The sequence below is a fragment of the Syngnathus scovelli genome, chromosome 7 (assembly GCF_024217435.2).
Source record: "Syngnathus scovelli strain Florida chromosome 7, RoL_Ssco_1.2, whole genome shotgun sequence".
Classification (NCBI taxonomy): domain Eukaryota; kingdom Metazoa; phylum Chordata; class Actinopteri; order Syngnathiformes; family Syngnathidae; genus Syngnathus; species Syngnathus scovelli.
Window position 1 is genome coordinate 2,114,149 of NC_090853.1, and position 25,130 is coordinate 2,139,278.

Sequence of the window (25,130 nt, forward strand, 5' to 3'; positions counted from 1 at the left end):
TTTCTGATGCAGCATCCTGAGTCATCACTTGGCCAATTTTCGAGGCGCTGTGCGTCTGATTACGGTGAGTGTGTTTGCAGCAGATGGACGAGTGGAGCGAAAAAGCAGCTGCATTTCGATTCATATCTTTGTTTGCTTTCTTTTTACCGGGATCAGATATGCCGATTTTGACAAAAATAAAAGAGCACCACTACTAACCACAATATAAAATAAGGTTAATCACAGCAATCGCAAAAAAAGGCACCACAAATAATATAAAAAATGATTCTGGATGAAAGCCAAGTGGATATAGAAAGTCTACACACCCCTGTTCAAATGCCAGGTTTTTAGGATGTCTCTTTTGGCATGTTTTTTTTTTTAAACTTCTAGGGGGTGCTAGCAAGCCAGTTTTCAATGCTCCTCCCATACACGTTGGTTCTAAAGACTTTTTTTTTTGGCAAGGCTGCTCATACTAGACATACCTAACATTTCATCTTGCGTGAAAATGGCTTTGGCCTCAACGAGTATATATATGAGGAAAAAAAAAATTCCACCATTAGCCACAAAAACCAAACATACATTTTGACTAGGATAAACATACCTGCCAATTTTGGTGAGTTTTGATGATGGGAAAGCCTTAACACAATAATTTAGCCTAACAATAATAAATGACAAAATTAGCACCAATAAACTTTTGCCACTCTTATCCAGGAAGCAATCTTCACTAGTTAAACATTTGGATCCTTCAAGAAGAAGACGACGACAGCGGGGTTCTATCTTCCGGAATTGTCACAATATGGGTCAAATTTCAAGGGCAGCCGGGGCGCAGCTGTATCCCCGCGCATGAACGAGTGCCATTCACGCAGTGGCAGGAAGTCCGGAAATATACAACGCTAGCGAGCCACAGATGGTTAAGTTGTCTTTTGTGGGATTGTTGCGGTGCAGTTTGAGGATGTCAGCAACGGGCAAAGATCCCGTGAGGCCTCGGTGAAATACGAGAAGGCGGACAATGGCATTTTTTGAAATCGGAAATGAAAGAGTGAAAATTCCAGCGCACAAAGCACAAATGGATTCAAAGTCCTTGCTGGGTTATTCGACTTTATTGAGGTGGACTTTGCCACTGGCAGCGCTAGAAGGGGGGCCGCGGGGGCACTGAAATATGCAAGTGCCAGGTCAGATGATGGACCTTTGGGTATTTTCTGATTATTCCAGAAATATTTTTCAACTTTTCCACCCATAAGGCACATAAGGCCTTTTTCCTCAATTATATAATGAATGAAACATTTTAGTTTCACTTTTAGTGCCGTGACATAATGCTAATGTAGCTTATCCTTGGCCTTATTTGAGGCAAAAAAAAAAGTGGCCCAGTTGTATTTAATAGTTAAGCTAAGTTAGTCGTTACATAACACAAAAATCAATAGGTACTTTTAATCTTTGTCACCAAACAGGAACAAGCACTTGTGATTGTTTTTCTACGAGATAGCGATCGCACGGCGGGGAAATGATCCTTTCTCTTTCCCCTTTATTTGACACTTCTGAGAATCAAAATGTGCTGTCAGAGACTGAGTTGAATTTAATTTAAGAGTGGCAAGTGTCATTTGTTTGTTATTTCCTGCTGGGATGTCGCCCACGGGCGCGTTCCCACCGAAATGTACAAACAAATCCAAATATTAGCATGTCACTTAACAAGCTAGTTCCGGAGTACAAGGGCTTTACATTCTCACTCAACCAGATGTGACAGAGTTCAATAATCTGTTCTGCTCGGCTCTGTTTTAATGCCGCGGAGAATAAATGGTTCAGAGGAAGCACAGACTGATATTGAAGGCAGGATATGAATCGACTGGTTCACTTTGAAAAATGGCCGTAGCAACGGCGCCACGGAGTTTAAGTTATTACGCTCTGCCAGGTCATTTCTCACACGCTACTTATGCTAACACATTTTCTATTCCATCTTGGAGAAGAGACGTCGCTACCAGTATCACGCAAACATATTTTTTTATATGAAACCTTTGCAACACTGGATATAAAAATGTTGATTAGCAACAATTAGCGGTATCACAAACAAAAATCTCTCAAAGCCAGATTAGCAATAAATTATGAAAAAAAAAACTTTACGCTTAGCATCAACAGCACAATATTCCAATTTTTCCAAATATATCCATTTCCCCTGTGTGAAACGAGCGACATATTTAGCATTTGGAATTTCGCGTCTTGCTTCTTTGGTTTCAAATTAACAGCGCAGTAGGTGCATGTTAATTGCGAGGATTAAAATCAGCAATTTAATGAATGCTCAGTATGCTTCACTGCGTGTGGAGGGGCACCCATCAAAAAAAAAAGTTAACATGGTACGTGAGATGACTATGAAATAATAATAAGCAAGTACTTAGCAGCAGTGCATGGATTCATTTCCCTTCTGTAGCATTGTTCATGACCACTCGTTAGCTAATCATTAGCCGGCAAATCATTCGCTTTCATTATTTGACTAATTATGAGTTTCCAGAAGTTAAATTGGTGAGTCATCAACTATTAATCCCTTTCCTACTTGTTCTCTCTTGACTGCGCAGAAGACTTGGAGCATTATTTATTATTTATAAATTAATAATTACGATAATTATTACAAATTAAAGATAGAAGTAGGCTAAAATCACTTTACTACTGTATACATATTGGTAAATAAATAACTCGCTATTTAAACTCTTCATTAGGGCTTGAGCATCATGGAATTTTTTTTTTAGGTCGATGCCGATTCCGACATTTGGCGGAATAAAATTCCAATAACCAATTACAAAATAGGAGAAAAATAATTTTGCAATTATATTTGGTGGGGTGTCTTTTGTCATTATCAAAAAACCTGCAAAAAATATCAGTTATTATTGTTATTATTATTATATATGGACTCCAATGAATGAATGCAGTGTACGTAATTGCATTGGTGTGGTTTCGGAAGTCCTCAGGGTTTTTATCAGCGCACGTCGGGCGAGAAAAAGCTCCGCGCAGTTAATCACCGAGAGCTCTATTGTCATTTGTTCGACTGCCAAGTGCCGAAGCGCTTTTCTAAAAGGCCTTTTCTTGTGCCGTGAAACGCTCGCTTGGAAAAACGTCCAAGCATTCATGCACAACATGCACTTTATTGTTTGGGCCGCTATTCAGTTGGAAGTCTTCATCTGTGAGCGTCTGCGAGCTCCCATGGTGCAACGCTGCCTCCTCTGCTCTGCTCCAACAAGAGGAGATTGTCTGCTTCTCGCCGCTCCCCGCCAGATGCAACGCGCCGCTGCTTCCTCTTTTTCATCTCTTCTGTCAAGCTTTGCCTTTCTTCTCATCCTGCTCCTCTTTTAGTCATTCAACCTTTGCCTGCCTCTCTTTTCTCTCTGTGTGCGTCCCCTCTTTCAAGTCCTCCTCCCTCCTGAGCTTTTATATCCATCTCAATCCGGCCTGGCTCGCTGCAGCGTATTGATAAGCGGCGGGGTGGCGGAGAAGACTCGGCTATCTGCGAGCTCCTCTCGACGGAGCGCGTTGGATGTTTAATTTTCGCAAGCATCCACCCGGGACTGCCTTTGGTGGGCATTGATTGGTTTCGACGCTGACAATGACCGAGCGAACAATTTCAGTTTGTTGGAACTCATTGGATAGAAAATGAGTACAAGTGACAAGTGTGGCTTTCAGCTGTCTCATAAAAAAATGGTCCAGTTTTTACCTTTTGTAAGCGAGCAAAATAAACTTGCTGCAACTTGCCATTTCAACCGAGCTGTCACTCGTTCCTATTTCTTCATTTTACATTTTTTTCCTTCACGGGGTTGCGTCTCGCTGCCGCGTGCTCCTTAGCGTGTTCAGACACATCGTCGAATTGAATCATTTGATTCACTTGTGCTGTATAAATGGCTCATAAAATGCACGCGGAGATTCTTCACGTTTCCACTCGGGAGGTTTTCTCGTCTTACGGCGGCTTGTTCCCCTGATGGGAAAAGTTGGACAAATTCAGTTTTTGGTGCCTTTGTCCTTGCATGTTTTACATGCATTAGGCGGTAATCCACTTCCACCATTTTGATTCACTTTCACAGCCAGGACTTGCGATAATGGAGGTGCAGGCCATTTATCATGTAATAGTTAAATAATTTTCTATTTTAGTTTGGGTCATCCTGGAAAATTCAGCAGCAAATTCAAAGCACGGAAAATACCCTCAAAGACCACAATCTAATGAACAAGATAAAAAATAAAAAAAGGGGGGGGGGGGGAGTAATCAGCCTTTACAAAAATTCTAATGCCCAATTTTGATTGACACTGACAAAAAGGAACTACTTTTTGTAGCTGCTGGAGACAATAATTCACACGAATGCTGATAAGGATGAATGAGAGGGGGGGGGGGATGCTCAGTGAAAAATATGTGAGGCTAATTTACTATGAATAAGCTATTAAAGTTCAATTCTCAGCATAAATATTGGACTGAAAAGCAATGAAGCGGGAAATTACCGAGTACATCATATGGCATAATCTTAAAGTCTTTATGCTAATGCTAATGCTATATGCGGACAGCCTACTAAGTAGCTTCGTTTATTTAGCTACATGAGAAGATGCAAACAATTCGAAACAGCGGTCAATTTGATGGCATTCACTTCCAAACCACAATCATAAATGTATTGTTAAATTAATCCTTCCGTCGGAATATTATCGAAGTGACGCAGCGACTCTTTGTTTTCAAATGGAATCGCGTCTACGTGAAGCTCTGCTGGGAAAGGGTCAAGCGCTTCCTGTTTGTTGTTTGCGCTCATGAGTCAGCACTAAGTCAACCAAAAAGGCACCAAGAAAATCGCTAATGCGTGCCATTAGCCCGGCGACTCTCGCCGCCGCTTTGCACTCAGCGTCTCCTCTAAACGCATCCTCGGGGCCAACAAATGATGGAGTGGAATGCTCCATTAGGCTGGCAATCCTCTACATCTGCCTGGCCACACACTTGACGCATGAAAACATCCACTCGCCATCATTTCAAGGGACATCAGATCATTGGCTCAATTGACATTCTTTGGCCGCGTTGACCATTAATGATGAGTTTAGCAGCTTCATTTGAAAATAATGACAGAAATCACGTTCGCTTCATTAGCTCCATAATAGTAGCATAAGCATCACAGTGATATTAACCCACTTCATTAAATTGACTCCGTCACCACGCTCCATTAGAGCATTTGCTTAATTGCCACTCGAGTGACTTTTCGTCTAGCCATCGGCAGCGCGGCCTAAATACGCGCAAGGATCAATTACAGCGATGGGAGAGTGCTGAGATTTCGACTGTGGTTTTAACACGTTTCTGCGGTGTTTCTGACAATAATGTTAGTAAAAAAAAAAAAAGACTTATCAGGAGGAAGTGTTATCATTGTTACAAGTACTGCATTGATTGTGCTACATTGTGACCTGAGACCTTGGCAATCGTGATGTCCTTTTCAGTCAACAGTAAATTACAAAATGGCCGCCCCCTGAGATAGATAAAAAGAGGTTCCTTCCACAAATGAAACATTAATCACAACACTGTGTTGCAAATAGTTATTTAAATAAAATGTTGGGGTAGACTTCCTCTTTAAGACAAGATAACGTTTGCTATGACATTCACCATTAACATGTTACTATGAAAGGAAGATTTATAAATGACATCTCGACAAGCTAGCTAAAAGCTAGCCCGGTTTCATTTGTAGCATCCCTCGTTTTGTTTGCGTTTACAAAGCTGGGAAGAACGCCCAGCAGACTTATCATCAAGTGAGAACTTCCTGTTTAGCTGAACTTTTCTGGATAGTCTAAACTCTTACTTTAAATTCAGTCTCTTTTAACTCCCAATTTTATAGACAACACAGTAAATGTTGCTGAGCTTTAAAACTTTATCTAATTCATTATCTTACTAGTCCTACTCTTTCTACAACTACTTCAGCATTGAGAAGACGATATGGTTTGGGTCAGGGGGGGAAAAAAATATTTTTAAATTCAATATATTTCAATGAGTGGGAATTATGAATATTACTGTACACTCTTTATGACAAATTCCCATATACTTTTTAGGAAGATAACCTCTGCCTAATTTCTGATAAACACTAATTTACTGTGTTTAAATGGTGGTTGTAATGCTGGTACTCGGTTCGCCAAATACTTTTTGAAATAGTTGGTGTAAGACGTTTCGGAAGCACTGATTTAAAAGCTAGCCGACATTAGCTTATCACCTTTCATTCTTCACGTAAACTGATATTCTTCACTCTTCTCATCGGGAATTACAGAGTAAATGTCTCAAGCAAGTACACATGTCTCTCAACTCTCTGCGATAACGATCTGTTTAGTGCCGTGATAAACATGCAGTAAATTGCACAACAAAAATGTAGCCCGAAGTGGTTAGAGGAGCGGCTGGCCATTTACACTCGGAAATAAACAAGTGGGGGGAAAAGACGTCGGTGATTCATTACGACGCGATTAATTCACATGAATTGATTTTTTTTTTTTTTTTCTGGGTTATTACAGAAAGCTGAAATATTACCACAAGGATGAAATATGTATGAGGCCGCGGTCGATAGCGGCTCACACTGTAACGGCGCGATGATGCTCCTGTAATAACACACAGGCGTACGTAAGCCCCTCCAATGTGACAACTTCATCACTATGACATTTGCGCAGGGTGGACACGTTGACCTTTCTCATTGCTCCTCGCTAAAATCTCCCTGACATTCGCCCGTCCATCGATCTGACTGCAGCAAGAGTCTGCAGGCGCACATTAAATGCTCACATCTCAGGCGTTGAGTTGAAAGCGGCACATGAGGTTTAGAACGAGGTCAAGAGAGGTCTTGAAGTTTAGCCTCTTGATCCCAGTTGAGGTCTCAAGAGCAGCTGACCTTTGCGAGTGCTTAAGTTTGGACTAAAAAGTCATGCGGCTCTACAAAACAAGTTGAGAAAGTCGTTTTTGTGGATCTAATATTTATGATGAACTATTTTGTGCCACACCTATTTTTCTAGGAAACATTTTAAAACACTGCCTAGTGTAATTTAAAAAAATTAAATAAAATTACATTTCTGACGAAACATTTTTAATATTGAATCAGAAAAAAATTAGTCCTAAAACACTATACTTTTGTTTATTATAAATCTTTTTTTTTTTTAAATACCATATAACTTAACATCGTTTTTTTTTTGTTTTTAAATATAAAAAAAAATGTTGCTGCCCTCGCCCACCCAATCCCAGATAAATAAGAGAAAATGGATGGCTAAAATTAAATCACCAAACTTAATTAAGGTTACGTCACTTTAAAAAAAAAAAAAAAAAAAAGACAGTAACCTGGTTGAATGTCAGCTAATGCATTGCTCCACCATCATCTCCAGATGCTCTATTTGTCATCATCTATTTCCCTCGCTAACCATCGAACATGATATGAAATCACAACAACGAGGACATGACCCATTGCAAAAACGGCGTAAAAGCACAAAAAGACAAGAACAGGCGTGAACTGACCTAGCGCACGTGTGTGTGAATCTCACGCGCTGATCCTCAAGCCAGCTGAGCTCAGAGGGGCGTTCGGAATGTGGACTCTTGTGGGAAGAAAAACCTGCGAGAAGATAGGATGGGAAACGGCGGATCAATAAAACCCAGCCAGTCTGCTGTTGCTGGAGTAAACATACAAATCAGAATTTATGCAATGACTATAAATGGAAATTCCATCATAATGGAAACAGGGCAGAGGGTGGGGGGGAGAGGTCACGATACACCAGCGATGGATAACGCAAAACACAAATTGGAGTAAGGCAACGCAGTCATGTTGATTTCCCCGATGAAAGATAGGCCAGCGGTGTCGGGCCGTGGCTTTCGATCCCGCCTAATGAAAATGACACAAGAGGGAGAAGAGTGCGCTTGCCGATGCTGATTGGGGTGTCAATGGAGCCGGTGGAGCGGCGGCCGAAGAAATACGGGTCAGGACCAGGAGCAAAAGGAACGTGTGCTGATTTCCACTCATCACTCGGGTTCCTTGTTATGATTACATAATGACGCTATCAAAGTACTGAGTATATTGACGAACATGCTCGATGGATACATCAACGCAATTTGCATTTATATTTTCTTTGCTTATGCCCCGACCAGAAAAGTCTTTTGTTTATTGTCCAGTTCTTAAAGAGGAGAGATGCAAAGTCATTCGGACTCTTCCAAATAATGGCGCACGATTAAATGTAATGTTTGTTTAATTGAATCAATTTGACACTAATGAGCAAATCTAACCTAAATGTCTAAAACTGAAGCATCGTTTGGTTTCATTTAGGGCGACATCATTTAGATTGATAAGATGGCCTCGTACTCACAGATTCCACTTAGCGACATTAGCGTGCCCCGGGTTTTTTCCCATACGGGAAGCTTTAAGTGGCTTTCCTGTAAATGCGCCGAGACTTTAAATGTGCACGAAGACGCAGGAGAGGTCCGCTCACCTTGCCAAGTCAGTACATTTATATCAATCTTAGCAATGCATGAGCCAGACAGCAGCATGGTACAATTTTTTTTTTTTTTTTTTTTTTATAAATAATCCCCCTGACTTGGTCCAGTTTTCACGCGTGACTGGAATTTTATTTCTTTTGATATTTTTGTAGACAAGCGCAGTGAGAAAGGGGCGTTTGCGCCGTTGTGGGAGTGAAAACAGCCACAACTTAGACCTGCTTTTACCTGGTCTAAAAATCTAGCTTACTTTCTCAGCGCTACCAAATTCTTAAACATGGCAAATTAGATTTGCTTGGGACCAAAATAAACATAAGAGTGATTGTTTTACAATACTTAATCGGCCCATAAGTTATGTATTTAATTTACGGGAGGGGCAAAAACAAAAAAACGGTACTTACCCATTTTAAGAGAGCTGTCCGGTTCGGTTTGGTCCGAGTTTCTCGATGGCCATTACAGCAATAAGCTGCATTGGATTCTTGGCTCCCCTTCGGGATGTTTGGCGTCACAACATTATTCAATTAACCTTTTGGTCCCCATTCTCGCCTGCTGCCAAGCACCATTTGTCTTCTTGCGCATTGTGTTGTCTGGTCCTGCAGGAGACACAAAAGTGACAATCCTGATGAGCATGTTGCTTTTATTTATAGTCCGCCGCCCCAGTTGGAATCTCGTTACTCCTGCGGAGGATCATTTTGGACAGCGGAACAATTATTAAGACCCCGCCCGCCCCTCCCCTCTTAACGACGTGCATACCTGCACAAACCGATGAGAATAATCACAATAGACATTCCAAAAACACTGACAGCTGTCCGTTTGGGGAAATCCAAACATGTTCCCGCCAAAATTCCAGATGGCCATGACGCCTGCGCTGTACCTAATGTTGTGACCCAATGTACATTCTACACACTGCGGCTAATCACCTTTTTTTTCCGATGTCTGTTTTGTAAACACATTGTAGGCCACTAAGTATGATTTGCACGTATCTGATTATTACGAGGGATCATCCAATAATCTCTCGCTTATTTCACAGGCTCGAGTTCCGTAACCAGAGGAGGAGGTAGAGGAGGCGGTCTGGGAAACATGTGAGTGTTTTTTTTTTTTTTTTTTTTTTTTGTGGCTCTTGTGCACCTCCCCTCCCGCTCTCTCTCGTTCTCTCCCTCTCTCTCCCGCTCTCTGCAACTCATTCATGCCAATTCCTGCAGCTGTCTCCTTCTTTCTGTTGCTGTGTCCTTCCACCACCGCCGTCTTGCTGCTGGCCACCTTCCGCTTCCTCGCACAAGTAGCCAGCACGTAACGGTTTCCCGCACACACAGATACACACACAAACACACACACAGCCTGAGTGCAACAGTGCATGCAAGGTCGAAAGTACGCAACTTTTCTGAGCGCCTTAACGGACGAAGTGAAGACACCTGACTCAGCCTTGCTCTTTGTGATTTGGGAAGAGGAATGTGGGCTACAAGTGGAACCGAGTGGTGAGTACGTTACGTCCGGGTGTGTGTGATCCAGTGCATGTTTTTGTGCGTGTTCCGCAAAAGGTGAAGATGGTGTGTAACTACTTCTGCAAGTGAATGCAATCAATGCACGCGGATAAATGTTGCAATGCGTTCGTGTTGAATTCATGTATAGTCAGTTAAAAAATATGGTGAAAATTTCATGTGGTATATATATTTATTTTTTTATTTTTTGTGCAAAGTGATAATGGAGTTCATACGGCAAGCAAAAAGGTTTCAGGTCCGAATGATATGCCCTTAAACAATATCCAGAAATTGGATGCTGGAAAAGTGCCCACTGTGTCAGTCCGTGTGTGTGTGTGTGTGTGTGTGCGTGTGTGTGTTTGTTCCCTACCGATGATTACCTCAGTACCCACAGAATCATTACCTCAAACCAAACAGAGCTAAGCTGTGGCTACACCTTCCCCCGTGACGAGATGAACGTATCAATCGATGAATTCATTGATAAAATTACGATTGATTGTGTTTTAAAGAGATCATGAAAAATCACAGCACGCAGTTTTTGATTTAGCCTTCCTGACTGCAGTCCAAGGAGGTTTAGCTCCAGATAAGCAAGTTCAGAACCCAAAAAAAAAAACATTTGATCAAAAGAATTAATCGAGTAATTGATTTCCAAGGAAATACTGTCCAACAAGACAATCAGTCTGCTTCCTCAATGTTGTCTTTGATTTTCTCCAGTCAAAGGTCAAACCCCTGCCCGTGACGGACACCATGACCTCCGACCTGAACCTGAGCTCCCTGTTGAACGTGAGCGACCTACACAATCAGTCGCGAGGATGCTCGCTCACCAAGACGGGCTTCCAGTTCTACTACCTGCCCACCGTTTACATCATGGTCTTCATCACGGGCTTGGTGGGCAACAGCCTGGCCATCTGGATGTTCGTGTGCCACATGCGCCCGTGGAGCGGCATCTCCGTTTACATGTTCAACCTGGCGCTGGCCGACTTCTGCTACGTGCTCTCGCTGCCCTTCCTCATCTTCTACTACTTCAACAAAACCGACTGGATCTTCGGCGACGTGCTGTGCCGGCTGCAGCGCTTCATCTTCCACGTCAACCTCTACGGCAGCATCCTGTTCCTCACCTGCATCAGCGTGCACCGCTACACTGGAGTGGTGCACCCGCTCAAGTCCCTGGGCCGGCTCAAGAAGAAAAACGCCGTCATCACCAGCGCCCTGGTGTGGGCCGTGGTGGTCCTGGCCATCTCGCCCATCCTCTACTACTCGCGGACGGGCTCCAAACGCAACGCCACCACCTGCTACGACACCACCACCGAGGATGAGCTGCCCGGTTACTTCATCTACAGCATGACCTTGACCGTCTTCGGCTTCTGCGTCCCGTTCATCATCATTTTCGCCTGCTACGGCATGATCGTCAAAGCCCTGATCTGCAACGACATGAATAACGCGCCCCTGCGGCAGAAATCCATCCACCTGGTCATCATCGTCCTGGCCGTCTTCGCCGTCTCCTACCTGCCTTTCCACATCATGAAGAACCTGAACATGCGGGCCCGGTTGTACTTCCAGAGCCCGGCCATGTGTGACTTTAACAACCGCGTCTACGCCACCTATCAGGTGACCCGTGGTCTGGCCAGCCTCAATAGCTGCGTGGACCCCATCCTCTACTTCCTGGCCGGCGACACGTTCAGGAGGAAGCTGTCGCGGGCCACCAAGAAGCCCTCCAAGAAGGGCGACAACGCGCTGCAGTCCAAAAGCGAGGAGACGGCACTTAACAGTCTGACGGAGTACGTGGAGAACGGCGAGCGGCGGATGTGACCCGACAGTGTTGGATAACAGAACCGACCCGGAAGGGTCATCTTGACCCCTATGTGGATACGCTCTTGTGATATATCACACCGGCCACAATATTAGGTACACCAAAGTACAAGGATGCGCCATTTTGTTGTGATCCCTCATGCCCGGTCGACGTCCATTCATATATGTATTTATGCGTATCGTATTTATCTGCGTGACCTTGACTCGTCGTAGCACTTTCTGTAACAAGCTGCATAAAGAACAGAATAAGCGCTACGGAAAACGGATGGATGGAGATGTCCGAACAGCCGCGTCAATCAAAAGCATCACCCTCCTTGTAATCATCACGCCGTGCCTAATATTGTGGCCTTTGCATCAATCCCAAGGTCTTGTACTCTGGACAAAAAAAAAAAAAAAAGGTTTTGCTCTTGAATTTGCCGAGGCGTAAAAAGAGATTTAAAAGATCGGAACCTGCACTCAACAGTCACTGAGCGTGTTCTCCATCGAGGGCCGTTAAGCAGCTTAGGGGGAGGGGGGGGAGCGGCCGTAATAGACTTGTAAGGACACAACATTAGGTACACCTAATGATAGTACAGGAGCTTTGTCATACTGATTTATGCTACAAGACGTGTTTGGGATCTCGTTAGATTCTGTTCCTAATGAAGTGTCCGGTGAATACACTTACCGAGATGGAGATTGAAATGCACTACACTGAACGAGGGGGGGGTTCTCCTCCTCCCTACTGCGGACCGCTTTGTCAGCTTGCGGTGTGGCCACCATCTTGTTAACCTGCACAGACAAGAAGAAAAACAAGAAGATCAATGCCAACAGTATTTTGTGTATAGGACATTGGCATGAATGATCTCGTCGCTGTACAGGATGTCGTTTAATATGTGGTAGCAAATACTGTCGCTAAAAACTTGACTAACTGTTTATTGCAACGTGAATAATAAATGTTTTAAAAGAGAGACACTTGGTGACACCGCATGGGCCAATTGGAAGTTGTTGCTTTTCCATTAGAGCACCTCGGTGACTGCCCGTGTCAACTACTGGTTGATTAATAACGGTGAGAAAGGACAACTTTGGATAAAATGTAACTTTTAAAAAGTTAATACGAGAGAGGCACTCAATGTCCTCTATTGTTAGCGTGTCTGGTTTGCTAAACGTTAGCGCACGGCCGTGTTGTACTTCCACAGTCTCGACTTTCTGACATTTGTCTTCTTTACCCAATACAAAAAAGTAAATACAGAATACCCTCGTGGCTTGTTGGATGAGATCCACGCCGGGGTTTTTTTTTTTGCACTTTGCTGCAGTAGGAGGAAATGAAAGTGTAAGCCGTCCTCTTTTCTTACTCGGATCAAAGGTCATCAACGACCTTTCGCTTTCAAAATTTCTGAGAAGACGCAAAGGACTGAGGGGAAGAATAAAATAAAAGAGCAGCACGTCTTTTGTGTCGGCCAGGAAGGGGAACTAATTTCCCTGCTTGGAATGTGAATAAAAACAAGCTTTCGATTTTCTTTTTCGCTCGGGCGCCTGAAGGTGATGAAAGCCTTTGTCCTGGTTGTTTTGTTGCTTTTGGGTTTTTTTTTGTCAAACAGTTAAGCGTTTGACAATCGTCTTTAAATCTCGGTGATTGATGTCTTGGCTTGTGGGTGCCCTTTGAGTCAAGACAGGAAGGACCAAATTTGCAATCAAACTGTTGCACAAAAACTGATTTAAGTAACACGCTGGATTTGCTTGATATTTTTAAATGTGATTTTTTCTTTTTTGGTGGGGTTGACAAGTTGGTGATAGTTTTGTGATAAAACCGCAAGGTGGATCAGTGCGCCGTGGTCCTGTTATTGTTGTTACCGTGACAACAGGGTGGCAGCATTTGCCTCGACAGTTGCTTTTTGTGAGCGGGCCAAAACGGGGGAACGTACTGTGGGAACTAAACACAGACCCACAAAAAAAAAAATCCTAAATTTCCTGTGGTGGAAGCCACAACTCCCCGTTACACAATGAAATTTACGCCCTCCGCTACACAATACATTGAGTTCCCGTGCAAACGACAATGGCGGACTTTTATTTTTTTGGGGGGAAGCATTTACTGTGGAAGAGGTTTGCCAGCTTGGCATATCTCACACTTCACTGACAGCCAATGACTCAGACTGTGTGAGTCATTGGCTGCGTTGTGTTTTTCTTCACATGAATGGAAGGGAATGTCATTTGTCACTTTTAACAATTTGATGACATTTTTCATTGCCTTCTCTTGTTGTGTTGGATAATAATGATCCAACAAAGCTGTGATTAGGATACAATATAATGTGAATTGGTTTAAAATATGGTGTCTTAGATTGGGTAGCAAAATTCAAAATGGCGTCGGTGATAAATGATCTGTGATTGGCTGTAAGCAAGCAAATCAGTGAATGGGGATGGGAGTGACAAAAGTAAAGAGACAAAAAGAAAATATATAAAGTTGACTTTCACTATGGTCATCCCACCAAAATGTTACTGGCTCCGCCCCTTTTTGTCCAATTGGGCACGTTGCAGCGCATCATGCTTTGTTTCCCCCTTTTAAATGATTTTGTAATATTGTACAATTGTAAATAACATTAGGAGGAGGTCTTTTAAAAAATGAAAGAAAAGTCACGAGTACTTAGAGGTGGCGGGGGGCAAGCAGCTCATCCATCATGTTGTCATTCAATGTGAACCTCCAGATTGTAACAGTGTCCATAATAAGGGTGTCAGGATGATGAAGAGCATATGGCTGCAGCACCCGACGATGCTATCGCGAGCCGGCCAGATGCCCACTTGGGCCGTTACTTTCCACAGCGTCAGCCCAGCGAGTTCAATGTCTTGAACGTTGGGAAGGAGGGAGCTTTTGACTTTACACGTCCATCATGTTGACAGTACAATGGGGGGAGGGGGGGGTAGTCCCGCATGAATTTGTGAACGCTGCCCGGCAACTAGATATTTTTTTAATGTCGCCATTATGCAGGTGACCTGACTGCCGGACTGACTTCCCGGCGCCGCTATGTATCACCTTTAAAGGTCAGTCACACATTACAACGCTCTCGAGCAGACGCTCGCTCAATCTGGAAGGACCAAACAAAGTTTTAGATGAGGGATGAAATTGCATATTTCGGAGGTGGGGTTTCATTTGCTCTGAGCGCGACCTCAATCGATGCAACCTGTCATAACTGACACTTGCCGTGTTTCCCTTTTGCATTTATGCATAAAAAAAAAACTGGAAGATAAATTTCCAATCTGGTGAAATGATGAAAGGCTGACGGCAAACGGAGCGACATGACGGTCAAGTGAGAGCGAGATGTACTGACCCGCCGGCCTGCTTGATAAGTGAGTTGGGACTTGAGTCTTTGAGATCAGCTGAGGTGAAATGCAAAAAAAAAAAAAAAAAATGATGAGATAAGGGAACTCAAGACGCCGAAATCTAAGCTGAAAGTTAATATGCTGGGTGCTTAGACATAAAGATGCATTGAGATACCATACCATGAATTTGCTGAGCATGGATCTAAGCTAAGCTAGATCATGCAGTTCTGCGATCTAAATTTCAGCTAAACGCAATCATAACAATCAGTGTCAAAGTCTAAGAATAACACGAGTCCAAATTGCCGTACGCCGATTGTAGTTATCATGTGTAAGCACATGTCGGAATTTACGATCTCAGAAGACGCCGCCGCCGCCGCCTTTAGGTGATATTACCGCCTACGCTCTCTCTTGCAGTGACCTGTGAAGAAGAATGATCCGCCCAAAAGTATCTATCGGGCCATTCTTGTGTGTTTTCACAAGTGGATTCATAACACCTCATGTGCTGAGAAAGCTGACACTTGCTTAACGGTTGTTTTTCTTATCTCCTGCTCTTGCTGTTTGTTTTGGTGTGTTTAAAGCCGGGAAGGAAGACATTAGGGACGCGGTGAAAAAAAATAAGAGAACGCTCCCGCTTGTTTTAATGCATCATTGCTTCTATAAATATATAGCATATTAAAGTGGACATTTTAGGTATCCGTATTATTTTTTTACATGCGATAAGAGTTCCTAGCAGGTGAAATAAAAGGTTTCTGACATTCTTCGGACAAAAAAAATAAAAATGTGCTTGTATGTCCTCAACTTATCTAGCTCCTCACAGAAGTTAAAGAATATCTGACTTTTTTATTGACTGTCTAAAAGTGTTGCTGCAGCATTTGTGTTCAAATCAGTGGTGCTTAAAGGACCCTTGCTTGAGATCAGCTATTTCGGTTTGAATCAATTTTATACTTAGACGAACTTCTACTCGGAAAGTTGCCTGAACGTGCCCCAATCGACTTCCGTTTTCCGTCTTTGATTGTTACATTTTTATGCGTTTGTTTACACTGTAGCGTTTTGCCGCTCGTGAAAGCCGATCCAGTCGTCCTGGATTCCCCCCGCTAAACTTAGCTGTTGCTCCTTGACGGTGACCGAGCGCTTTTTTTTTTTTTCCTCAGCCTACCGGCCCGCTGTCTCATCTTACTCAGTGCGCATCAGGTCACTAATATGGAAGATATAGATCGGGGTGCGACGAAACCGTTGTTGACATCTTAGATGTGACTTTCAAGATCAAGTCAATGCCAATGTTTGAAGAACTACAACCACGGAGACGTGACATGTCACGATTAAGTAACAAGATGACGCAACACAACAGGTCGAGAGTCATGAGTGTGGTGTCCCTTAAAAATTCTTCTACTTCAAAGCAGTCAGTCGGTTTGCAATATTAAAAAAATATGACAATGTGATAAATTGCAATAAATGAATTTTTCTGCCTACGAGTCGGTAAAGCTTATAAATGGCTCACTGTGTTGACTTTGACAAAGTGGTATTGTCCTTGTTAATCAATTTGCTTTCATAGTTTATCTTCTTTCTGTCAGAGGACTCCAGGGATTCCTTTCATTTTAGATTGATAGTTGTACATTGTCTGGATCCCTAATAAGCATCCATTTGAATTCAAAGCAGCAATTTGGATGGATGCAGAGAGATAGACTCATCACATTGAACATTTTCAACAATGAAGGACTCGTAGCACCATTGACATTTCACCCTTTGACCCCGGTCACTGTGGTGGTCTGTATGGCTTATTAATCCGGGCCACATAAAGTATGAAAGCTGCCATTGTGGGGCCCAAATAAAGATGCCGTGTCTTCTTATCTAGCAAGTGTGTGTGTGTGCTTTCCTTGATGAATTCTCACACACATTCCAATCACCATCTGAGCGTACATGTAGGGTTGAACGGCAGTCTGCTGCCCCCTGTTGGACACAACGCCCGGTTGCATATTTCTCGAATGCTTAGTCAGTCAGTCAGCTTGTTAGCTAACTTTTACAATGTAAATACAAAATATATCAAAATATGTTTTGTTTAAAGTAACACATACTTCTGATTACAATTTATAACTGATTTATAACTACAAAGACATCACAAGATGATATTGTGAGGCGGAGGGGGGCTGTGAATTTATTTTAAATGTCACCGCGTGCCTCTACAGGAATGATAAATGGCCATCTGAATAATTCATAAATCAAAAACACACTAGCACTGCCTCGGAGGCTGAGAGCAAACACAAACTAAAATGGAGTAATTAATTCGGGATCGGGAAACAGCACATAATATCCTGGCCCCAACACACACACTACAATTGAAACGGCAATGCCTAAAACACATTCTTTGGAAGGTCTCTCTCCACCGGCGGGATGAGGGAGGCGACTAATCCCCTTAATTAATTAGCTCAATTGTTTCAGACATTTTAATTAGTCTGCCGTCACTCTCAGGGGCCGAGCGTGAGGATTCAAAGAAAGCGTCTGCTGTATCTTTTATGTATCTCCTTGTGTTCTTCTGAACACAAGGGGCCAGTGTACTTCATTTTTCAATGACAACATGCAGGAGAAATGAGGGAGAGCTGAAGTATTTAAAATATATATATATATTACAGAGATTTGTGTAGGGAATTTCAAGTCAGACTTTATGAGTGAGAGATGTGACCCGTTAAAGTTTAAAGTGACCATCACTCACTTTTTGAGCATTTAGCACAGCGGTGTTAGAGATCCAAGGACCGATTAGGCGGCGTGAAAGTAAGCGCCACCTCCGCCTGACCGCCACACGATTCGTGCCGGAGATCTCATTAGCCTCGGGACAATCCACATGTTTGACCCAAGTCAATGTTAATGATTATGCTTGTATGGAAATGAAGCCTCGGTGACTCACACTCGTGATTCAGGCTGATGTGTGTATTTATGACTGTGTGTGTTTCTGTATGTGATTTTCTGTGTGTGTGTGTGTGTGTGTGCGCTCGACTGTTGATTTGTGGACAAATTAAAACTCGATCGATCCAGCTAGCTCCTCCGGAGGTGATGAAGTCACGGCAGCTGGGCTTTGAATCATAACTGATTCGGAACACGTGAAGCTCTTTCCCAACATTATTTACCTAACCCGAGCATGCAATAACGTCACACAGTTGATTGGGGGGGGGGGAATAAAAATACTGATACTAATCTGACAGCGATCATTGCGCAATTTAGCGAGCGGAAGAAACGAAGACGACGGTCGTGTTGCTTCATATACGGCCAAAAGTTTTTTAGATGGCAACAACAAAGCCTGCTGTGTCACACGCTGCAGTCACGAGTCACTTGACTCTGAGGTGGCAATGGAATTTTTGTGCCAGTGTGTGAGAAATTTTCAGTCAAGCACTTGTTGGAGGAGAGACTTGGCCTATAAAATGTAATCACAGCACACCTTTGTCTTGTAAACTTAAATTAATTCTGGTATCAAATGATCTAAGAATATGGCATACATTTGAAAATGGCAGGAGTCGGAAATGTCCTCTTGATGTGGGGTGGCCAGAGAATGACCAGGCCATTGCCACGGCGTAGCTCCGGCCCTGTTTGTTGAACAAGAGGCTTATAGCAAATTGAAAGTTTGGGACCTAATAACAGAGGTTATATTCTGGGGAAAAAAAAGTAAGGGGATTTTTTTTTTTTGCCTCGATACTTGTCTGACAATTAAAAGTCGCAAGGATGACTCTTGTAGTAGTCACCGAGGGTTGTTTTGAACATCTCCCAACACTTGTTTTGAGTCTCAAAAGTTGGTAAAGTACATCACACGACAGCACGCAGAACAAAAGAATGCTGTGAGTCAAGAGGTAGTAAGCAAGGAGATGATGTCGAAACTCCAAGGTGGGGCAGCAGCAGTAGGTCTCGGATCTACTGCACCTTTAAAATACGCAAAGTGTTCACTTTGAGGGACGTCAGACGCACGCTTGCGTGGGCAGGAAGCTTGGTCCCGTGTCTAACGTTAGAGAAAATTAGCAAGCACAAAACCGGAAACTAATATAAACGTAATGATATGCTCAATGATAGCCCGCAGTCGCCCAACATAAATTGAGACGCATGGTTTTATTTTGAAAGCGCCTAACAGGAAGTAGATGGCGTGTTGAGTGCACTTTACTATATCAAAGTGAGGGGGGAAACCAGTGCGGTGTGCCTACAACAGTGAAGACGCGAAGGGCGCAAGTACAACAACAGGCCGGGTAGTGTTAGCACTGACTCGACATGTCACGACATTATTGAGTGTGGCTCGGGAACAACCGAACTTATCCCCCCGACCGTACACACACCCGGGAGCGGCGCTAGTTCGGCAGCCACGCCCCGTAAGCCAGCGACTGGAGAGCCCCCTCCCCTCCGAATACAACTGCTGGCGGCGAGGAAGCGAGGCTGCTCTCTCGGGGAACCATGAGGGAGTACAAAGTGGTGGTCCTCGGCTCCGGAGGAGTCGGCAAATCCGCGCTGACTGTCCAGTTTGTGACGGGGTCCTTCATCGAGAAGTACGACCCTACGATAGAGGATTTCTACCGGAAGGAGATCGAGGTGGACTCTTCGCCGTCCGTCCTGGAGATCCTGGACACGGCAGGCACCGAGCAGTTCGCCTCCATGCGAGACTTGTACATCAAAAACGGCCAGGGCTTCATCCTGGTCTACAGTCTGGTAAACCAGCAGAGCTTCCAGGACATCAAGCCCATGCGGGACCAGATCATTCGGGTGAAACGGTACGAGAGGGTGCCCATGATCCTGGTGGGCAACAAAGTGGACCTGGAGGGGGAACGGGAGGTGTCGTCCGGCGAAGGCAAGGCGCTGGCGGACGAATGGAACTGTCCCTTCATGGAGACCTCGGCCAAGAACAAGACTTCGGTGGACGAGCTTTTCGCCGAGATAGTCCGCCAGATGAACTATGCGTCCACGCCGAATGGCGACGACCAGTGTTGTTCATCCTGTGTCATCTTGTAAAGGAAACTTTGGAGTCTTGCTCGCTTTTTTTTGCAATGGTGAGTCGAGTCGTTCCTACTGCGTCTTTTAAAATTGTGACTTTGACTTCACACTCCCATAAGTTTGGCTGCGCTCATCACCCTTTGTTTGATCGAAAAACTTGGCAAATTCAAAAGAAAAGTCGGTGGAAGGGTGGGGCAGGGGGCCAGGGCAGAAACCACCAAATTTTTGGTGGGATCCGTTTGAAAGCCCGTTTTTAGCATAACATTCAAATAATGTAATAAATTAATTGGTGAACCTGTTAACATACTACTCAGTAAACATCAGGTTGTCTTACGAAGTCAACAGAGGCAAATGTCATTGTAAAACTTTACATAATGGAACGAGCTCGGAGCTGCTTACACAGAATTGTTGTTGTTTTTTCTTCCTGGTCACGTGGCCACTTGTTGCTAGGTAAAGTTCAAGAGGCTGAATCTTAGCTGCCCCACTGGCCAATGAAAAAATAGGCTAACGCCAATCAGATAAAAACTAAGAGTAAGAAAAGTTATTTTTGTGATACTATCAATATCAATACTTGTGAATATAACATGAAATTATAATTAATGAGGCTCCTCTGTTTACATTCCCACGGTGGCAACGTGACCCAATTTTGTAATAATTTGCAAAAGACTAACAGTATATCACTGAGTTTAACACAGTGGTTAAGTCGTAAGTACAGCAAATATTTGTATGAAAAACAGTGAATTAATTTATTTACATTGTAGCATAAGAATATGTCACGCGGCACACAAAGGCACGTTCAGTTACCACTTTCGGTGTGCCTTTTCATGTTCATGGCCTAAAATATGTATTGGAATTATGCCTTTAATATTGTGTAAGTGATTATGAGATTAGATTGGATTACGGAGCGTTGCAATTTAAACATTTGGAATGTCGCTAATGTAGGAACCAAAACCGAGGAACCCATTGAACCCGAGTGTAGACTTAATTTACCTATGAAGGCTTTCACACAAAGTTTGTCACGTAACATTTACAAGCTTGCTCAGTGGCACACTGGCGGCAAAACCTCCAACTAACCTCGTTACTTTTTGGTCCAGTTAGTCATGAACCTGTGACCTTATAGTCCCGAAACCAACTCCTTCCAGACTGAGTCAGCTCTTTTGTTTGTTTTGTTCTTTTTCACACTGATAAGATTGAGGAAGCTTCTGACTCAATTACAGAACTGAAGAGACGAGTTGTTCTTAGAATTTGATTAGCTTTCAAAGAAGTCGGAGCTTGGGTCCTCTGCCATGAGACCGCGTAGGCTCTTTTCACTTTCTCAGAGCTTCTCCCAGAGTTTCTTTATTGGCCCGCATCCTGGGACTCGTTTGTGGTCCTGGCTTGATTGGTGACCGTTGTTTTTGTTTTTTTGTGGCAGTGTGTTGCAGCAAGTGTGTCTTGTTGGCGTCTCAGCCTGGCCTCGGAGGAAAAATGAAGAGGAATGCTGCAGGGGGAACAAGACGAGGAGGAGGAGGGGAGGGGTCCATCCACTCTTCAGGAATTCTGCTGGGTCAGAGAATCTTTGCGGCGTGGTCCACAGTTGAGGTCTGATCCAACCAGTTCCAGACCATCAGGGAACTCAAAATCTTTCCCTCAAGCACGACGCAATGAACATTCGAAAAGACTTTGAAAATATATTTTGTTAATAACCACACTCAAACCTGGACGGGGTACAAAGTGAGTGTTTTTGTTCCAAAGTCTAACAAGTTGGTGGTGGAATAACGCAACAACTCTCTTCTTGTCGGGGGTTACAAGGAGATCTTAACGGACTTGGCGTGAGGACCACCGCCTCGTGTCCAGTGCCTTTTGAATTCTTTTTGGGATCCCACCTCCCCAACACACTTCAACTGTTCCTGTTTAGTGCCAACACACCTCGGCGTGGCATTCGAGGTGTTCTGTACAAGGACTGGTGCTCTTCTGTACGTTTGGGTCTTTTTGTTTTGGTTTTCTCCTTTGAGTTGACGGTGTTTAGAGCCGCGTCCAGTCTTGAAACGCACAGGTACTGGAACCATTACGACAACGGCACCCGACCCACTTGCAGACCTCTTCAATCAATCTTTGTTTTTGTTGGACAAGTGATGATAATAATGTACATGGTGTTGACAAATCTAATCCTGATTGTAAAGTGAATTTTGGACCAGCCTTTTAACTGTGGCCGGTCTGTTTTTAAAAAAAAAGAACTTTTAATACAGATGGCATTTTTTAAAAAAACAAAACAGGTTGTGTTCTTTCTTTTGTTCCCTTTTCTGTTCTGCTTTTATCATGACCAATTCTTCTTTTTTGGGGGGGGGGGTAAGCTTTTGTCTTAACCATTAAAATTTGGCAAGATCATTAATGACAATCTTCTAAAACCAAAATTTTCACAAAAAAACAAAACAGCATGGTATGTCACAATACTTCCTCAACATAAAAATGACGAGCTTGATTGCGCAACACAACAGGAAGTAAAGCTACCAACAGAATAATCTTACTTGCGCTCAAACTTTCCGCCACATAAAAGCCGACATTTCCGATTGATTTCCACCTTACTCTCGGTTTGTAAGGCCGTTTGCAATCGTAGTCCTCACATCCATACCGTTGGCCCGCTAGGTATCAAATTACACATACGTGCTGTATTTATGTGCGTGTCAAAATGTCAGTCATGTGAAGCGGCGGGTGGTGGTCTACCCGCCAAACTCCTGAGTCAGCGTTTTAGGTTTTGGTCGACGTGCTCTTCGAGCTGATCGCGGAATCGGGTGAGAACGGCGTTGCAGTAAAAGATAAAAACGACATACACAGTAACACCTCAGCAGTTGTTGAATTTCAAACTGTTTCTTGATAAGAGCATTTATTGCTACTTTTAAGCCAGATGGTGTGAACGTTAACGTTAATCTCTTCCATCTTTTGACCGTTTCAAGCCACGACTGCGGCGTAAACATCTGATAGCTGAAGAATTTGCCCTTTGGCGGAACACGGTGGCACGGCAGGTTTTTCTTTCTGCTTGAAGGTTTCACTTCCTAATTTCAACCTCATATTTCCTAGACTTAGGTATCGCAAGGAGTGGCATTTTTTTTATGTGGTCACATGATGTGGTTGCCATGGTTACGGGGTTTTTGGCTGAGGTATGACCTCGAGGGCGGCGGCCATTTTGATCACACACACTACCGGCTTTGCATTAAAACTGCTTATTGATTTTCTAAAAGATAAATCAGGCTTTTCTGCTGGTGTTGAGTGGCTCGTTGAAACATTTTCTTTTTTTTTTTTTTTTTTTTTTAAACACCAGACTTAATCACTATATAGACTCCTCACTGAATTACAGGCTGCATCTGCTCCCCGAGCGTCAGAGTGCTATTTCGGAGGCTCTGTTGTGTACAAGCTTGCGGTTTTCTTTTCTCCACTGGCTGTAGCTCTTTGGCATTCCTCCTAACTGTATTAGCCTCCCTTCATCGAGTTACCCAACGCCGATAATTAAGCCCAAAAGAAAAAAAGAAAAAACGCCTGTGCAGCATCTGCGTTAAATCTAAAGTGACAACATGAGTTGATTTAGCCTGGCCATCGTGGTCAGCGATGTTAGGGCAAGTGCAATGCGAGCAGTGCTTTCTCGCTACGGACAACGAATAAAACGGGGTACACTTTTAAGATTAAAAATCTAACCATAAATGGCAAGTATCTTATAATAGTACGTTATTGTTGAGAGGCTGACAATAGTAGATACTACTTACTACTACCGTTTAAAAAAAGATTTTGAGGCCTGATTTTTTTTTTCAACTCACATTTTGACTTTTTCAATATATTTTCCCAGAAAAGTGGGGTTAATCCTTCAGATGCTCACAGAGTCGAAGTCTCAGAAGATTTGCTAAGGTCTCAGGAGATTTGTGTAAGTCCCGTGTGATTTGCTGAGGTCTTAAGTGAGGTCAGGCAGAATTTTGAATTTTTTTTGCTTGACGACAACAATTTTGATCCGTCTCACAATTGTTTAACTTCCGGACTAAGTAAATCTTTTCACCAGAAGGGTTCTTGCCGTCCTTTAAAATATCCCCAACCGTCGTTTGCGTGCTTCGCCATAGCAAAGTGTGGAAAGAACCACTTCCTGTTTGTCTTTTTCCCCTATTCAGAATTTCTGCTGCGCTACTTCCCGCAAAGAAGCCGAGACTTGTTCGACCTGACAAGGGTCGGTCTGTTTGAGCTGACGGTCGCTCCGTTTCCCCCGCGAGTCGGGGAGCGGCGTTTCTCCCTGTGGAGCTCGAATGGGAATGCCCCCTGAATTCCTCCCATTCCCAACATTCCGCACGCTGTCATGTCTGGACACGTTTTTAGCCAGGAGTGCTATGGATGTGACTAGCTAATTTTGCACATTTGTGAGTTCAGTTATTGGGAGATACTACGCAAAGAATTGCAAAGACTTAAGCAACAAAGTACTTCATCATCCCCGACGTGTCGCAAGATGGATCCAGACAGGAACACCGAAAAAAGAAAGTAGGCCAAAGGATCCGGTTGGACTGGTCCGGTTACTTGTAACATCCCCGTGTGGATTTGTAGCTTTTGTTTGGTGACACGGCCATCACGTTTTCGACAATGACCGATTAGGCAGAATGCAGTGACGATATAATTGGCGGGAAAACGGAGTTTCACTCTATTAGTTCGCTCACTCGGGTCTGAAATCAGTTTTTAGGCAGTGTCCATTCCTTGGGTACGGACTAGCCGTTGTTGATACTGTCATGATTAGAACTATCTGGAAAAGCCACCAGAAAACGGCAAACCGGAAAATAGCCAACCGACATGATACGCTACAAAGACGTATCGATTCCGTTCACGTCACCATGACGATTTTGGAGCATGATTAGATCTTATCGAGAATACCTTCCTTCGTCCTGCTAGCTACATGACAGAATCCAAACAGGTTTCAAAGATGTTTGGGGTAAAAAGGAGTGCGCTCGATTGCCTTTGGAACCACGCCGTGACCAACCACGTCTTTCTGAAAGACCGGTCGGGTTAGTCCCAGTTTGTTTGCTGTGTTCCCACCTGTCCAAATGAACCACAGGATAAAAAAAAAATGACTGAAGACCGTTTGGTGTCAAAGCATCCTAAGAGTGCTTAGGGTCTTAAGGTCTTTACTCAACTCTGTGTTGCTTTCAGAGCGACTGACAGAGTTGCTGCGGTTTGGG

General features: G+C 43.5%; 2 protein-coding genes across 2 annotated transcripts; both read left to right on the forward strand.

Annotated features, from left to right (window-relative positions):
* The first annotated feature begins 9,604 nt into the window (after positions 1–9,604).
* On the forward strand, positions 9,605–16,845 carry p2ry1 (purinergic receptor P2Y1). Its single transcript, XM_049725204.2, has 2 exons — positions 9,605–9,891; positions 10,609–16,845. Exon 2 carries the CDS (start codon positions 10,642–10,644, stop codon positions 11,701–11,703), a length of 1,062 nt encoding a protein of 353 aa, XP_049581161.1. The 5' UTR covers positions 9,605–9,891; positions 10,609–10,641; the 3' UTR covers positions 11,704–16,845.
* A 2,298-nt stretch (positions 16,846–19,143) lies between these two features.
* LOC125971988 (ras-related protein Rap-2b) lies at positions 19,144–22,202 on the forward strand. Its single transcript, XM_049725205.2, has 2 exons — positions 19,144–20,006; positions 21,365–22,202. The coding sequence occupies exon 1, from the start codon at positions 19,417–19,419 to the stop codon at positions 19,966–19,968; it is 552 nt and encodes a 183-aa protein (XP_049581162.1). The 5' UTR covers positions 19,144–19,416; the 3' UTR covers positions 19,969–20,006; positions 21,365–22,202.
* Positions 22,203–25,130: the final 2,928 nt, after the last annotated feature.

Excerpts from the sequence above, each read along its gene's own strand:
- p2ry1 (XM_049725204.2), top strand. The coding sequence starts at position 10,642 with ATGACCTCCGACCTGAACCTGAGCTCCCTGTTGAACGTGAGCGACCTA.
- LOC125971988 (XM_049725205.2), top strand. The coding sequence starts at position 19,417 with ATGAGGGAGTACAAAGTGGTGGTCCTCGGCTCCGGAGGAGTCGGCAAA.